General features: G+C 28.9%; 1 protein-coding gene across 1 annotated transcript; it reads left to right on the top strand.

The window, feature by feature from the left end:
• The first annotated feature begins 716 nt into the window (after window positions 1-716).
• LOC123305191 lies at window positions 717-18,064 on the top strand. Its single transcript, XM_044886833.1, has 6 exons — window positions 717-1,124; window positions 10,844-10,997; window positions 13,767-14,073; window positions 14,404-14,633; window positions 15,302-15,689; window positions 16,397-18,064. The coding sequence occupies exons 1-6, from the start codon at window positions 1,086-1,088 to the stop codon at window positions 16,584-16,586; spliced, it is 1,308 nt and encodes a 435-aa protein (XP_044742768.1). The 5' UTR covers window positions 717-1,085; the 3' UTR covers window positions 16,587-18,064.
• The last annotated feature ends 1,122 nt before the right edge of the window (window positions 18,065-19,186 follow it).

The raw sequence follows: 19,186 nt of genomic DNA on the forward strand, positions 1-19,186 counted from the left end.
TAAACAGCATATTACAGACGTAACAGATGCCCTTGTTGCATCAGATAGTCAATCAAATTCTAAGACGAAAAGTCCTCTTTTATTTTTTGTTACGAAAGTAAGAGGCGAGAACTTCAACATAACGCTGGCGTGCATGTATCCATTACGCGTGCAAGTGTGTGAATGAAGACAATTTTCGTCTTATAATTTTATTTTCCACCTGATGCAGCAAGGACGTCCGTTACTTCTGGGACACCCTTTATAATTATATATAATTCAAAATCGGCTTAAACAAACTACAATCTTAAAAAAAAAAATTGATAAAATTTTCCAGGCGAATGTGAAATTATATAATTTTCTATATTTTTGTCTAAGAATGTTTTTTGCTATTAATTTCTTAATTATCTTAGATTTTTGTAATATTCTACTAATTAGATAGTTATTTTGACTCTTTTTTTTGTTGCATCTTACAATGCTAACAAATATATTTTAAAAGTAATTTATTGGATTTCGATTTTAATTAACGATCAGAAGTATATTTTCAGGAGGATTACAACATTTAATTTTATAAATATCTCAGTTCAATGTCTGTGTGGCCTAGCATGTTCTTCTTCTGTGTCCTTCATTTGTTTTACCGATTTCGTGTAAGACTTGAATACAAATTTTAACATTCCATAATATTTATAAATAAATGAATTCGTATAAAATAATAAAATAGTTGGGTATTCTTTGTCTGTCCTCAGAGAGACTCTGAGGCTATTAGTAAGTCGTCACTAGTTCATCAGGTAACACTAAAACTGACTCAGTTACCTTACATTATAAAATTACATAAAGTCACTTCAAAGCAATTAAATAGTGTTTGTAAATAATTCTGTTTTAGTGTTTCAATGAAATCAAATTCAATTCAGTCATAGTGAATGAAATCAAATTCGATTCAGAAACAGTGATTAAACTTTTATGTGATATTTTGTTATTTAAATCACTGTATATAAACAGTGATTTAGTTATTCCAAAGGAAATCAATCAGTGTTTTGTGTTTTAACCTTAAGTACAAATGATTAAGAAATATACTTTCTTTAAAAATATACAAAAGTGAAAATTTGAAAATGATTTATAAACATTTTTTAGTCTTGTTAATATTATTGGTAAGTTCATAACATTTTACAAACGGTTTCCAAGTTGAAATTCGGTATACAGGTGCTTTTTGACATGCAGCTTGACAGAAGACAATCTAACTTTATCTTTAGATTTCTTTCTCCAAGAGTGAGTGGTTTAACTGGAATAATTTTTATTAAATATTTTTCACTAAAACAATTGACAGTTGATATTAAAACTTGGAACAATATCATTTTTAATGTTTGCTCTAAAATTGAAACTTAACAATGAGGATTTGGAATTTTGAAATATGTAAAGTAGGTAGAAAAACTATCACCGGTTTTCTCTCTCCGATTATTTCTAGTAATTCAGAATAATCAAATGGACTTATAAACAAACATAACAACTGATAAACAAAGTGAAGTTAATTAAATATGCAGTTTTTAAGCCCCCAAACCCGAAAAGGGTAAGGAGAATGATCGAGAAGGTTATTCTGAATACAAAACCCTTCGCATCAGCCATTTGGCACTGCTAGTTCATAATTTATGAAGCCTTCAAATTATCAAATTTTGTACGGAATCATACTTCTAATACAAGATGCCAAAAGCGGATTAAAAGTTAACCCTTGCTAGAATTTTGTTGCATAAACAACCAATTCGCAAATGTTTTTAAAAGAACGATCAGAGCAAATACTTAACAAGTATAGTTTCTTAGAATCTTAAGTATTATATTCAAAAGTCTGGAAAGATTGTTTTATCAATTTTGTCAGTAGACCTTTTGACTTAATTTTTTTAAGATTTTTTTTTTTTAACTGAATAAAAAACAGTTACTTTTAAAAAAGAACAGTAATTTAAAAAATTTATTTACATAATTTAAAATAGCATAGCCAATTTTTTAGTATAGAGTAGATTTTATCTGTGTTATTGTTATTGGCTGGGCTAATTTAGCATCGCTAAACGTCTAATGAACTTATATTCGTTGCGTGCACTTTTATCAGAATGTAGTGCCCCGTGCGATAATCATTTTAAGTTATAATTGTTTATTTTAATTTTATTATTCATATGAGTAGTCACAAAATTTCATCATTTTTGTAAAAATATTGCCTATGTATTATAAAACTACAATTTTATTTATTTGAAATTATAGGCATTATTATTACATAGGTATTAAATAGTGGAATCATTATGTAAAAATTAATATTAATCATTTAATGAAAATATAACTAATGAAAAATTCGCAGGGGAAAACATACTCCATATCAATAAATATGAATTCAATATTAATAAATTTCGACGCAAAATCTCAGTTGAATTCGAATCTCAGTTAAATGCAAAAGCAGCTAAAGGTACTTTACTTATGTTTAGATTCTAAAAGGTAAGAAGTAGGATAACACTTTAAATTAGAAAGTTGATCCTCATAAAAAAAATAAACATTTTTTCGAAAACCGTTAGTTTTTTATGGAAATACGACTTAAAAATATTATTGTATTTAATTGAAAGAAAAAACGCTAATTCACGGACAATAAATATCAATCGCCTAAACGGTAGCTTCATGCGAACGCAGTCCGCTCTAAAAAAGAGGTCTAATTGTCCTAGGAAAAGGAGTAAAATTTGTGTTTACATGGCGGGCTTAGTATAACTATTAACGAATTGGTGCTGTGGGTAGAGTAAGATTAATAATTGTTGATAAAAAGTTATAATTAAATAAATTGTAGGTAAAACGAAATTCACCGCGTCTTTTGCACGATTTTTTATACTTCATATTATTGAGTATTTAAACATGTATAACGTACCTATGTGATTTGTTCGTGGAAAAAATAAATATCTGCATGTAATGCCAAGTGCTATTATGTATGGGTTTATTCTGTCTTTGTAACTATCTGACTTCAGACCCCCTGCAGTGATCTTCCATTTGTGACTCTTGTTAACAGGTGCATATTTTATTTAAATAGATATTGATGTAACCGATTCATTTGCACAGTATTATAAGATTGAATATTTTGTAAAAACTTTCTTCAACACTCAGGAGGAAACATTATTTTTTTTAAGTTTATACAGTGTGTCGCAATTAAGATGAAGACACTCTCATATTTTCGTTACTTATAGGAATATCGTTTTCAAATTTTGCACAATCATATAGTGTAATAGGTCACATTTTTAAGATACCTACTTAACCGAAATTAGAACTTTAAACTCAGCCTACTACAAATTGGCAAAGACAGCAAATTCTTAACATTTTGCCTACCGTCAGAGATGGTTAGAGATATCGAAAAAAAAACTATAAGAAGAAGTTGCTGAGAATATTTTGTATAGGTACTCATATAACGATTTTCATGACAAAATTTGCATTTTTAATTTTTTCATTATTTTGGTCTTTAATCAAAATTTATTACAAGTTAATTGAAATATTTGAATACATAACACCATCAATTATCAATTTGTTCAGTTTTTATATTCCATAGCTAGTGCACTAGTTATAAAAGTTTATTTTTATACCATGTATATAAGAAATATATCAATGTATACTAAATTTAGTCCTAAGTTTGTAATGCTTAAAAATTGCGTAGGTGTTCAAAAAATCACCTAATTAATCAATTTTCATTTGTCTGCTCGTCCGTCCGTCCATCTGTTAACTCGATAACTCAAAAACGGAAAAATATATCAAGTTGAAATTTTTAAAACAAGATCAGGATGTAAAAAGTGAGGTCGAGTTCGTAAATGAGCAACATCTTGTAAACCGTTAGAGATATAACAAAAGCTTTAATGTACCTATACAACGTTTTTTATGAAACATTTTTTCGTAAACATCACTGTTTACCCGTGAGGGAGCACATTACCTTAGAAACATTATATAGTATGTGTATACAGGTACATTGTTTATATTTTAAAATTAAGTATACGATATATATATTATGTATGTGTTTGTTTGTTTATCTTTCTTTACTTACATGAAGAAACAAACGAATGTGTAATCAACACTGTCTATACATGATATTTCAACAATAAATTCAGTCAATTGTTTGTTTTCACTTGTTTTATTTTTGCATTCCATAGCACACTAGTGGATGTAAAAAGTGGACAAATTGATAATTTAATAGTGTTATGTATTTAAATATTTCAATAAACTTGTAAATAATTTTGAGTGTTGACCAAAATAATGGAATAATTGATAGTGCGAAATTTTTCATGAAAATATGGTTATAAAACTTTTTCTAATAATTTTTTTTCGATATCTCGAACCAGCTCTGACTCTAGGCAAAATTTAAGAATCGGCCCTATTTGTCAATTTGTAGTAGGCTGAAGTTTAAGTTCGGATTTTGGATAAGTATCTTAAAAAATTTTTCTCATCACCTTGTATGATTATTCAAAATTTCAAATCGATATTCCTATAAATATAAGGGTGTCTTCATCTTAAATGCGACACACTGTATATTGTCAGATAGAACGGTGTGGGGACTGGCCAGCCCCGGATAAACTTTGTACACTTTAACCATGTACACTTTTTTGGGATTTTATCTAGCAAATGCTAAAAAGGCGCAAATCTCTAGGTTCAGGGGAAATAAAGTTTTAAAAAACGAGCAAAACTGAATTCTATCAATTGTGATACTTTAAGATTGTAAATAAATTAAATACCTTTAAAATTTTTGTATCAAATTGTGTAAAGATTAACGGAGATTATAAAATAAGGGTAACTTAGTAATCTCTTTTTAGTATCCTCTTCAATTTGCTTAAATCCTTACTAGCGTTATTCTAATAGGAAGATAATTGAATAATAAATGTAGAAATCGTTTTGACAGACACTTAGGGTGGTACGATCGCCAAGGCAAGTTTAGACTTGTTGAAATTATTTGTACCTTATTTTCAACTTTGATGATGAATTTGGTATAACTTCATGAAAGTAGACCAAAAATAAGAATAATATTTTTCGATATCTGCTTTATCTGCCCGTTGTTCGAAAAATTACGTTTTTTTTGTAATTTTCCTGATTAGTTCGATTTTTTTATTTTTATTTTTCCATTGAACCGGCCCACACACAAGATTTTTCGAAAATAAAAAAGTTTTTTATGTACGAAAATTGTTGTAATTAGGACGTTCATTTTCACCCTGCTGGAAAAGTTTTGATTACGTGCTCATGCGTAACCTTGATAGATATACGTTTTTTTTATATTATAATAGGAAGATAATTAAATAATAAATGCAAAAATCGTTTTGTCCAACATTGAATACAAAGCGATGTCTGTTGTTCAACAGCATGAAAATTCCAAAGACATTATAATAGCTTAATAATAGTTTAATTCGTGAAAAACATTTGCGCTGCTCAGTGTAAACATTTATAGCAAATATTATGGATGATAGCTAACGCTAACAATATCCATGTTTTTGAAACTTAACCTATCCTATGTTATCCAGTCAGTTCTCACGTTTCTAACGGGACTTTCTTTGTTGAAATCTGTTAAGGTGCTTGTGCTATACGCCCTTAATATGCGTTTTTTTAGATAATAGTAGGGAAATAATAGGGAAAATGGAAATGTTCAAGATTTCTCGCATTTTTTTGCTACTTTAAGTTATTAATATACTTACCTACATAAAAGTATATTCAATTCAATTCAGATATATTTACGGACTTTACGTGAAAACTGTTGATATTTATCATGTAAAGACGAACTAAGGAAATTATTTATCATCTCGGCAATTTTGGGACTGACGACCGCCATATTGCCTATTTGTAACGTCAATTATCCTATAACTTTCAGACTGTCATCACGATTCTGAGAATTTCATACTGGTTAAAATAAGTTAAGACATTTTTGATCTACAGTGGATCAAGTAAAACACCAGCGACTGATATGATATATAAATCGCATTATATCCTCCAGTCTTTGGATAATTATCATTTACGTATCTGTCACTCAAATTTAAAATGATGTATCTAAACAATTAAATAGAATGATGCAAAACTATATTATGAAACAACTGAAAACAAAACAATGAGTTAATTGTTAAAATACCATGTATAGACAGTGTTGATTACACTGTCACATTACACACACATACATGTCACACATATACATATATACTACATACTATACAATTTGCGCTCTCACGGGTAAACAGTGACGTTTACGAAAAAATGTTTCAAACAAAAGTTGTGTATTTTTTTATAAGAACCATTTTTTACATTTAAACTTTTGTTCTATTTCTAACGGTTTACAAGATGGGTCCTACGGAGCATAGCATCAATATTTTTTAGCGTTACAAACTTGGGACTAAACTTAGTATACTTTGGTATATTTCATATACATGGTATAAAAATGAAATTATGACAACAGATAATTGGGAAACTTTTGATCATAACGAATTGAATACAATGGTTACATTAAATCAACAGTTGTTATTTTAATTCGGATAATTAGCAGTTTTTTTTTTAACCCCAAAAATTACTTTTGTTGACCATATTCATATCATTAGAAGGAATTTCGAATTTTTTTGTTGTTGCAAATCAGTGTTATTCCATTTATATAAAAGAATATAAAACCGGAAAAAATTTATGACGAATTTTTATACATTTTTTTTTTAATTAGATCAGATTTCCCAATCATTTTGACTAATTAAGGACGTACATTCAAGAGATTGGTTAATAGAGAATACATTTCGATAAGAAAGGAAAAATTTTATCGAGTTAATTTCGTTGAATCTTAAGTTTTAAAAGTGACAAAAAGCAAGGTTATGAATGGGACTAAATCCAAAGTATAAATCGATATTTCTTAAAAATAATATCGATAAGTATACTTGAAACTTTTATCAGTCAATAATTATTATCTAAATTTTCAGAATTGCACAAAATTTTTCAATTTTTTATTTAATCAAAATTATTAAAATTTATATACTGTTTCCTTATGAACGCACGTAGCAAAACAGGGCGGTAAATGAACGTTCTTAGTCCAAAGTGATTAACTAATATATGCCATTAATTAAGCTATCACACTTTTAGTTTTGATGAATATAAATGGGGTAGATTAATAGATATTATTAGAAATTGAGTCTAAAAATCTATCTATATTAAAAATACTTTGGAATTTTGAAGCTCTTTTTAGTCATTTTGGAATGCTTTATTGACTTTAAAAAAAAAATGTTTTACTAAAATTTACCAAAAATCTTTATGACCCTAAATTTAAAATTTACTGTTTGCAATAGATTTTTACATTCAATATCCGCCAAATAAGAATGAAAAACCTCTTTAAATTAATTGATCTTTATTAATTAACTTTACTTATTGTAAGTGTCCGACCGAAGCTTCGGCTTCGGCCAAAAAAACACCTTCGGTCAAACAAGCTTTGGCCGAAGGTTCCTAGCAAACGTCAGAATTGAACGAATTGTTCTAAATGTTATTATTTTGAAATAAATTTCAAGGTAATTTTTTTAATCATCTTTAGATTGACTTCTAGATCAACTTCTAAAGATCATAATCTCTAGATCAACTTCTAGAGATCAACTTTAATATTAAAGTTTTAAAATCATGTTTTTAAACCTTCAGCTTCGGCCGAAGGTTGTGGCGATAGCCGATTAATCGGTTTCGACTTCGGCTTCGGCCAAAAATCGACCTTCGGTCGGACACTACTCTTTGTATATGAAATTAAAGATGGTTTATATAGTTGTTTCAAAACTTTAATGCTTTGGTTCAGAACTATAACTAAAAAATTTTTAGCGTAAATTATTGACATTTTTATTTAAGTCGAATTAATAGTTGAATATTATTTTGATATCCTAAGAAACTTTCAATGATATCAACAAGGTTTTAAAAAAAAGGTCTCCATACGACAAAAGAGTCGGAGATACTTTTACGTTAACTTAAAAAAACTTTCACAGCCCCCCATCACTAGAAATCACTGTCTTCAATCTTTGAACCCCCCATCCCCAAAATTAACTTTAGCTTTATTACCTGATTTAAAGTCTTTTTCTTTTTAACCTCAAGGTTATTAAATTTCCGTTTCTGATTACGAGTCTTTGGTTTACAACTTATTAAATCAAATTTTATTTAAGTGGAAAATGCGACACACTATTAAAATAATGTCCGAAAATATCCAGGATTTAATTTATCCAATTCGAGCTAAAATGCATTTGTTTGTATTTTATCAAAATAAAATACAAACAAATGCGATATTTGAAAATATTTTATAATTTTACATAAACAAAAGATTGTACAGATTTAATAGTAATAATGATAATAATAGTAATAATAATAGTAGGGGAAGATGTAGTACCTCGGCCACAATAAACCTTCAATCACACAAAGTTTCTTATCTTATCTTATTAGCGAATTGTCGTAGAAAATGAAGCTATTGCATTTGTACTGAAAATGGAATTTTGAAAATGTATATGTATCTATACGTTTATGGGTCTGCAAAAACTCTAACGGTCGAAATTTAAGTCCGATATGAATAAAATTTGGTAACAAGAAGGGTTTTGGTATTTGAAAGGTCAAGTTTGTTAATTAATATTTAATATTTAAATTGTAAAAAAGTTCATAGAGGGTAGGAATAAAAGTACTATAAATGAAATTATTTCTAATGCTATATTTTAAAAAATTACTTTAAAACGTCATGCAAAGTCTCCGGTTTTTTTTTTATAAATTTTAAGTCCGCAGATTTTAGAATTTTCGATTTATGTTTTTTCGTTAAAATGAACATTTAAAAATATAATTTTTTAGCCTACCATAAATTCTAAAATTATATTTGAACAAAAGTTTAATTTAATTAATTTGCAAAAATTGCCTTTTCAAAGCAAACTGGATTTGTAAAATTGAGATTTTTGAAAAATTAAGGCTTAGAATTATCTGTAGTAAGTCGTTATGTTTTGTTCAGAAAGTTTAATGGTTATTTGAGAATTTTGGTATGCACAAAAATTTAATTTTTATATTATTTTTCAGTCTTGGTTACGATAGTTTTTGCATTTTTACAAACATTAAACTAATTCGATTTGAGTGTTTTTTGGTAATACTGAAATTTGAGGAATTTAACCCTTGTTCGGAAATCGGAGAAACACCTTGAAAATTCAGCCCAAAACTGGAGAGATGCCAAACCTAAAAAACCCAATAATGTAAACTTTAATCCCTTTTACTACACTTTCCCCTACAACAAACAGCAATAATTAAATAACCTTGGCTAAACTAATATAACTACGTTTATAGCTACATTGTAAGCTACAACAGCTATAATAACAAATATAAACAATGGTTATAATATCTGTATTATTTTTAAACATGAATTTCCTGGTATGGTGGAACTAATTTTAAAAATAATTTAAATGCATTTTAGGCAACATTCATAACATGACAATTACATTATTGTCTAAACCATACGTTTGCTGTATTTATTTATACACTGTGTTACAAAAAAAACGGGACGTTTCAATAACTTTCCAGAGGATAATTTTATTCAAAAATGTTTCAAACAAATGTCACAACGGTCAACAAAGTTTATATTACTGTGGTCTTGAAGTAACCATTGAAGGCCCTATGAAGGTTCACAACTAAATGTCTTATGTCTTTATATACAGTAATAGCCGATACTTATTTTATGTACTTACTAGAGTGATACCCATCCGCTTCGCTAGGTTTAAAAATAAAGCTTGATAAAGATTGCTCTCGCTTATCCCCTTTCTATAACACTCGAAATAATGGTAAGGAATGTTTTACACAGGTAAAATATATGTATGGTTTTCTATTTTTTTAAATGTATAATAGTCGTAATTATTCATTGAGTTTATCAGGAAAGATGGCCGTGAAATATTTTATATTGACTATTTTTACAGAAATCTGAAATTTATGGTAATGTCAAATGAAATTAATTTGTAAAATTTTTTTTATTTTTTATTAATATATCTTTATAAATTATATCTCATGTGTTATTCTGAAGTATGAGCTACATTGCTGTACAGTATCATTAAAAACCATTCGCCAGTTTTAGCGTAAAAGCATAACAAACAAACAAACAAACTTGCTTACTTTCGCATTTATAATATATATTACATATTAAATACAGTAAATTGAAGAAATTATTAGTCACCCTTTAATGAGAAATATGTTGGGTAAGCTAGATACAAACATTTCAAACAAATAAAAATTTTGGCTTAAAAAGGAACATTTATTCCATAGCATGAATTTCATTTTTGCCATCAAGATCATCAAAAGTCAACTCGACCTCGTAGCTGACTTTTGATGGAAGACCACTTTATAGTCGACAGCTATTCATAATCAAAAAACAAGCAATATTTGTTTGCAAAATTTTCTCTCTTTATAATAAATTTTTGCTGAATTTATGACAAAATCTTTCAAACAGAAATGTTGGGCTTATTATAACGAACAACTTTCCAATTTAATTTAATTCAAGGCCGTTTAAGATGCCCTCCTTGAATACAAAAACTTTTGCTTGAAACATTTTTGTATTTAAGTTAACTTGCTGGATTTTTATCAATAAAAAGTGACTAAGGATTTTTAGAATATTCTGTATAAATTAGATTTTTTATGGTTTGAAGCATAGTAGGTATACTCTGCGTCACAAAATCTGCACGTGTTTTACCATTCTAACCGATATTACTATATGATATGTTATAGCTGTATCACTTATAATGGTAAAACCTGTGCAGATTTTGTGACGCAGAGTTTACACAAGAACAGTTGTCGTGTAAACGATAAGTTATTGTCTGGACAATTGTTTTTATATCCATGATTTGAAGAGAAGTTTGATTAAAAATTAAAAATTTTGTTACAGATTCCAAATATCACCATAGCAAGAAGAGTAAAAGATGATAAACAATTATCTTTTTCATCAAGTTTAACGGAAGTTGATGATGAAATTGTAAATATTAATGATGATATATATTACAAAAGACCAAAGTTAACACACCGAAGACAAACAACACAAGGTACAAAAAATGGCGTTGTTGTTCAAAATAGCGCTACATTCAAAATTCTTAATCATCCAACAAGAACAAAAATTGTTAAATTTCCAAATAACAATGATTATAAACCTGTTTTATTTGCTCCTAGATGGGGTATGACTTTTCCTTCCGGAACTTTGCTATTTTATTTTATTCTGTTTTTTAATATCAGGATGTCCCCAATTCACCGGACTAAACAAAACTATAAATTCCTTCCAAAACTCGAAGAAGAAAAGTTCTCTAATGATCGTTTTAAATTAAATGGTAGACAACTTTTCGTTATAAGTTTCGTAAGGAGTACATAGTTTTTACGGTGATTTTGGCATCCTATATAATAGTCTGAGATTATGTGTCTAGATACTTATTTTTAACAGCATACACAAATGAGAAGCAAACTTCCAAAACGTAGTTTGTCCAAAATTAAAAAAAAATTAGTAACGATCGCATCGCAAGTCTTAAACAAAAATTGTATAGATAAAAAAAACTGATACTGTGGCAGCACTATGTAATTGGCTTAAACTTACGAAGACTTTTAAAAATCATCTGCACTTAATACAGAGGCATACTTTAAATTGGAAAGTTGTTCTTTATAATAAAACTTCTTCTTTCTACTGAATAGAAAGCTTTTCGAAAAAATGTATCGAATAAAAGTTGTAGACTTTATTATGAAGAACAATTTTCGAATTTGAAGTATGCCTCTACCTCTTGTCAGTAATGACCAAGATTAGACTTTTGTAAGACTTTGTAAGTCTAGATCAACCATATAGTGCTGACTAAACTTTGTTTAGACCTACAATTTTTGTTTAAACGTTTTTCTGTAAAAGCCTTTTTTCGAGTTACAGCTGAATCTTAAAAGAAATGTGACATCCTTTAAAAAAAAATTCACGTTCAGAAACTCGACGGTGTAAAATTAAAAAAGGTGTTTGTTCGTAACAGAACAACAAACTTCAATTGTCATATATATTTTGCATAAATTGTAGAAGACGAATGGATAAATTATTCCAGAACCGATAATTTAACCAATTAAAAGGTACCTTCATAAAAGTAAAGACATCGCATCGTTATAGAAAAATATGCGCATCCATATATGTACGTGTCTCTTCATTATGACAAGTTATAATACAAATAATTTTTCAAAAGTTTTAGAAAGCAAAAAATCCGTTTACATTTAATAATAAAGATAACTGAAAGATAACAAAACACTGTTTTGACATAGTTTGCATTTTTGTTTATTGAATAATTCGTTTTTTTCAATTTTACACGAAAAATGGTAAGTACCAAAGTTATTTGAAATTAAATTTCTTACAATTTTGGTTCTCATCAATTTTCCGACTAAGTTTGGGCCATCTGAGTCATCATCCCTACTATAGATGACTTCGTTCAGAAGCTAAAGGGGATCGGTGGTGAAACGGTTCTGACACTAGGTACGAAAAAAAATATAGATCCTAGGAAAAAATTGAAGAGGATTAAAATTGTAGGAACTTTAACTTCGGTGATAAACTGATAACTATTATTCACGTAAAATTAAAAATAAACGAATAATGCAACAAATAAAACTTCACGACACCTCTTTTCAGGTCTTAATCGAAAAATATCGGTCCTAAGAAAAAATTGATAAAGACCAAATTGGTACTAACCATTTTTCGTGTAAAATTGAAAATAAATGTCAAACTATGTCAAAATAGTGTTTGGAAATAGATTATTCTTTCTAATTGACATCACAAGCTAGTAGCAAATAAAAATCGTTTTAAATTATTTCAAATATCGTGACTTTTTAATAATTTTTTTCATAGTGTTTTCATTATTAACAAGTGAAAACAAACAATTGGATGACTTAATTGTTGAAATACCATGTATAGACAGTGTTGATTACTCATACATACATGTTACACATATATAACTGATATTCCCATATAATACATACTAAGTATACAATTTTTTTCAACCTTTGTTCTATCTCTAACGGTTTAAAAGATGGATGCACTCAAGACCCAATTGACCCATGTGGTTCATTTACGAACTCGTGATCACAGACGGACAGACAGACGACGGACAGACAGACAACCGGAAATTGACTAATTAGGTGATTTTAGGAACACCTATACCAAAATTTTGTTCATAGTATCAATATTTTTAAACGTTACAAACTTGGGACTAAACTTAGTATACCTTGGTATGTTTCATATACATGGTATAAAAATGCGTTCTACTCGATCTATATTCATAAAAAATTAACAAAAAGCATTTAAATTTTTTAATGAAATGGTCTATTGTGTGGTAAACCAGGAGCTGTCTGTAATATTTGTCGCCTATGATAATAAAATTTTAATTTTAATTATACATTTATGTCGATCTGTCTCGATGTTGGTATACAGCATACTTGTTTACTATGCCGTACCTATATAATATATTCCAAGAGCCCATAACACATTTTAGAGCACGGATTTGATGAATCAAGTTATATAGCTTAAAAGTACCGTCTACGATAGTTGTGTAGGGAATGATTAGAGCGAATCGATCAGTCATTGTTTGAAGTCAAGGCTGAAATGAATAGTGTATTTAAGACTGGAACAAACTACAAGCATTCCATGATTTTATGATTATGAAAAGACACTATTATTTCTTAGTTGTAATGATTTAAGTTACATGTATCTAGATACATTTCAGCTTTGTAGCTATCATAATTTTTATCAAAAACTTTTGTTTCATTAAAATATTTAATATTCTTAAATAATTTCCAAAAATCGTTTGCAGATAAATCTCCAAAACAACCAACATGCAGTAAAAAAGGCCAAACCTACTGTTTAGACCCACCAGATTATCCGGAAGAAGAAATTCGTCGATTATTAGCAAAAAATAAAATTAATATTTCTGCCTCCAACTTGGATATCAATATTAATGATACATTGAATATTGATTTGGCAAATCGTATTGATGTTCGCAACCAGGAACCCTTGTGTTTATCTCAATCCATACCAATAAAACCGAAGATGGCTGAAACAGAAACAGGTGAATGGTTATATGTTGCTCCAAATCAAGTGGTCATAGTTGATGAATGTTTGTAAGTATCGAACACCATCATAATTATGTTCATAAAAAGAAATTGATGAAATTATGGAAATAACCTATTGTATGCACTTGCTCAATTAAAAACAAAGAGTTTCTATTTCATTAATTTCAGCGAATTGTTCGAAACTGTGTTCAATCATAACGTAACATCATCAAATTTCAATGATTGCTGATGCACCTTATTTAGGGCGAATTAAATTTCAAATAGATGTGCAAAAAGTTTAGAACATCCACCTGTTCTTGAAAATCAATTAAATATATACTTATCAACAGTATTTAAGGAAAATTTTAAAAATAAAAACATTTCTATTTTTTATTGCAGAAATAAAGATAGTTCATGTGAAATTTTACCAAATTCTTTACAAGCAAAATGTGTACAAAAGTATTTACTGCGAAAATTATACGCTTTACAAGAAGATGGTACAAAAAAAGAAATACGCGAAGTGAAATTTAAAATTCCATCATGTTGCATGTGTATGGTTTTTAATGCACGAAGGCGCCGAAGACATAATTTACGACTTGTTGGCAATAAACGAGAGAACCGAAATGCACGTAAGTTATTTTTTTATAGCCCACTTTAAAATATAATTACCTACTTGAAATCATGGGACAAGTTTACGCGAGATATTTTCTCTCTTAATATTCTCTACAGTTTATTGTTATAGCGGTAAAAACTCTGGAAACTTCAAAAAATATTAAAGTCAAAATTCCGTTGAATACTTATAATACTCCTTTTATTTTGTACTAGGCTTTAAAAACGAGTAGAAATTTTTCTCTAAACAATGATAAACGAGAAGCTAAAATATTTGCCAGTGCTGACAAACTGATTCTTCAGAGGCAAAATAGGCAATACAAGTTTTTAAAATCAGTTCAAGTCAACTGGCTTCAACAAGGCTTCAACGTTTTGTAGCCTTGATTAACAGACCTTAATTTCTGGTATTGCATTATAAATACTCACCGGAAATATGAAATTGATTTAGGAACAGTTCTTGATAGTTTAGCTCGAAAATGAATACGATATCAACAATTTTATACTGACATAATCCCGACTCACCTTTTATTATCCCTCTACTTCTTGTCCTGTTTTGTTTTGTTCAACGTGACTTAAATGTCCCATTTTTTATCAGCTAACTTTGTATCTCTTTCTTTTAACAGAAGAGTTTGTATATGGTTTGAAGCATACGTTGGATGATATGAATAATTCTAATTTATATTTTTAGGAGGAATAAATCCAGATTTTGCTTATCCAGATCAAATTAAAAATATTGAAAATCTACAACCAGAGTTATCAACCAGATTTAGAACTAGCAATATTAATTGTACGGAACAATTTGGATCCTTATGTACTAAAGTTGAAAATTATCCTAAGGATATCATAGAAAATTTACGAAAGAAGGGTGCGTTCAAAAATTCACCGTTTTTTGGGAAAGATGAACTACCAGTTGTATTATCGACACGGAGTGGTTCAGAAAATGGAGTACCTATGTGTGGTGCCCAACCTAGGACTATATATCCACAAGCTGCTAAGAATTTAGCTGATGAAATTAAAATCGTGATTCAAGATAAGGAAGGTGGTTATGTACAAGGAGTTGTCGCTGAAGAATGCGTGTAAGATTTATTTTCATTTACTAACACTGTATCGAAATGTGTCACCTCATTTTATAATCGTACTACGTTTTCACAAGAATAAGAGGGCGGTAGAAGAACTTCTAAAGTTAAAAATCTAGCTGGACTTCCCCATTAGTGCACATAACTTACTACATCCTGTTTAACATAGCAGAATATATACTTTTCGGGTCCTTATTAGCGCCCAGAGTTTTTTAATATGCTGGAAAATCTATGAATGAATTAAAAAATATGGAAATGCAGGACATGCGGCACATAAATCCACTTTAGGTTAAGTTAAGTTAGGTTTTATTGGCTGTCCACGAGGGACACGCTTAGACCATACAGCCCATTGTGGTACCATTATGTGTTTTACTGGCTGAGTACACCTCTTTCATGCATATACCATACACTAGATCAGCCCATCACAACTATTAATTAAATTAATTTTTGTTGTGGCGGCGGGAATTAAACCCGCTACTATAAGCATACTGCACAATTTGTGATCTACACGTTTAAAAAGCTCTGCGTTAGATTCAACAAAAATCCCGTTACTTTAAAGGTTGAATTTCAGATTCGATTTCTACAGTAACTATATGTTGGTCTGCAAAAATATGATTTGAACAAAATGTATTTTTTAAATGATTTTTGCATCTGTAAAGGATTTACAGATTACATTAGATTTTAGGAAAAATTTTTGTTTGTTTTAGGAATAATCAACCGTGTAACTTTGAAGATAAATTTCCCAGTAACTACGTATCTAAATGTGAACAAATGCATATAGTCCGTCAATTAGAAACAATCGATAAAGCAGGTAACGCAGGTCCAGATTACATGAAAATTCCATCATGTTGTGCGTGTCATGTATCACGGGAGACAAGTATGATAACGACCACTTAAAATATCAATATTTGTGAAGTAAAAAACAAGTTTAAATCGCCATTTATCAAAGAATTTCAGCTTTGTCCACACTTATATATATTATACCTAGTGAACGATTTATTACATAATGGTTATTTATACAGAGTGTTCTATAATTGACTGCAGACCTCTTCACTTTATGTTTAAGCTGAATTTCGATCTGAGGACTAATTTAGAAAATATGCTTATAGAAAAAAATGAAAAATTTCTATATTCACACACCAATGATAGTCTTCAGTCATTGTAAGTGTCATTTAATAAACAGTCTGAATATGGAAAGGACTTTCACAAAACTATAAAATGAATTAATTGGTTGAATTTGTTGTCTTTATTTAATTATCAATTTCTCCCGCTTTTTTCGATTATTATTTTACTATTCAGAGAAAAAAAATATTATTTTTATGACTGCGCCTTTCATAATATACCAGAAGCTAGAGGTATTTGATTTTGCAAAATACGTTTATCGTATTTTGCAAAATGTATCTTTTACAGAAAATCTTATAGATTTAAATTTCGGATGCTACCAGTATCCCCATTACTCCAATTTCCACAGAAACAGTCAAAATTTCTTGCGATTTTTCGTAAAATTCATCGTTTTCAGGTTATTGACAGTTTAACGTTTGGAAAAACTCCAAAAAGGTCATTTTCAAAGCTCAAAATCAATGCAAAAAAAATTAAATTTTTAAACTTATCAAAATCCTAAAATGATATTATTTTCGAAATGAACATATTTTAAAAAGTTCTGATGACTCATTACAGATTGTTTTATCTAAAATATCAATTTTTAGGAATTAAAATTGAGATTTTTTTTACTGTTTCTGTGGAAGGAGAAATGGTATACAAAAATTAAAACAATAAGGTTTCGGGTAGTATCCGAAATATAAGTCTATAGGATTTTTTGTACAATATACAATTGACAAAATATGGTACACACATTTTGCAAAATCAAATACCTCTGACTCCTAGTATATGAAGAGCGGAGTCTTAAACTTAATATTTGTTTTCTCAGAATAGTATAATAATAATCTAAACAAAGTGAGATAATTAAATAATTAAATAAAGATAACAAATTAAACCAATTAAATCACTTTATATTATTGTGAAGCTCCCTTCCATATTCTGACTGTTTATTAAATGACACCAACTACACCTGAAGACTATCATTGGTGCGTGATTAAAAAAATTTTTCAATTTTTTCCATTACCATAGCTTCTAAATTAGGCCTCATATTGAAATTTGGTTAAGAGCTTCTTCTTTATTTTTTTATTCAGCTTATTCAGAATGTGAAGATGTCTTCAGTCAACTATAGAACATCCTGTATACATTGATTATATTGTGTGTGTTTGGATGCTATCAAAAATATGAGCCTTTAACATACGCAAGTGTATATGTTCCTAGCCCTCTACTCCAAATATCTTTTTTCTTAAATAAAATATACCAAAATTTGGTAAAAAAAATAAGGAGAGAAACGGATGGAGACTTAAGTAACCATCCTCCACATTCTAACCATTATATCATTTACAAAAATTTAGCGACTTATGTACAATTTTGTTGTCTAAACTGTTTATTTTAAAAATTATTAACAAAAATGTGCCCAGGCCGACTAAAGTAATTGTTTTTGTTTTGAGCGGTGGGATATTTGTAAATAGTTTTTAAAATAAACAGTGTATAAACAACAATTGCCTTTGTTAACAATTGTACACAAACACATAAATAAACTTCCAGTTCATAATTTTTCTTTTTTTTTTTTTTGGAGAGTGAGATCTGCGGAAAGATATTTATATTTTTAAGCCCAATTTAATGGCTCAACAATGAATATAAGTGTGGACATAGATGTACGCCATATTTTGTTGTTTTGTAAAAGTTGTGCCATATTTGAGACACATTCACAAGTTACAAATTTTTGATTTTCCATTTGTAAAATTAATTGAAAAATTAAAAAATTTTGTTAATAGAACAATTTTCTGGTGCTTTGTTGTTTCTTTTTTTTTTTTTTTTTTTATAAAGAAAGAAACTGTTTTCTAAACCTTGTCTTTTAGACATCTATACGTGAATTTTACGGAAATGAGGGTCTCGAAAAAAGTACAAGTTTTGAGAGCTAGATATTTAGCGAATTATCTTGAAATATCTACAGGCACTCAATCTCAAATAACCTATTTGTTTTTATCGTTTAGTATCATTAGTAGAATGTTTATATTTTGAATTTAGGACAGTTATAATCAGAAGCATACTTACGGACACATCAGTGGTAAGAACGACGTGGCTTCCAAAAAATAAACGACTTCTCCAAGCATTCGTAAGCAAAAAACCATAAAATATTATCCTGAACATATTTAAGAAATGAAAATTAATTTAAAATTTAAGTTTATTGAATATTGATAAATAAAGTCTCCCAGGCATAGCCCGCTAACTGTTTTTTATCCTTTCCGTTATAATCGTAATAGCTGCAAAAGCTTTTCTAAAAGTTAACTTATAATGACACCCGTTATATATTTTATTGGTGAGAAAGAAGTAGATATATGGGGGAGCTAAATCTACAAAAAGAGCGGCCACTGGCGTAAAAAAGGGAACTTGCTTGA

This window comes from Chrysoperla carnea, chromosome 1 (assembly GCF_905475395.1).
Source record: "Chrysoperla carnea chromosome 1, inChrCarn1.1, whole genome shotgun sequence".
Classification (NCBI taxonomy): Eukaryota; Metazoa; Arthropoda; class Insecta; order Neuroptera; family Chrysopidae; genus Chrysoperla; species Chrysoperla carnea.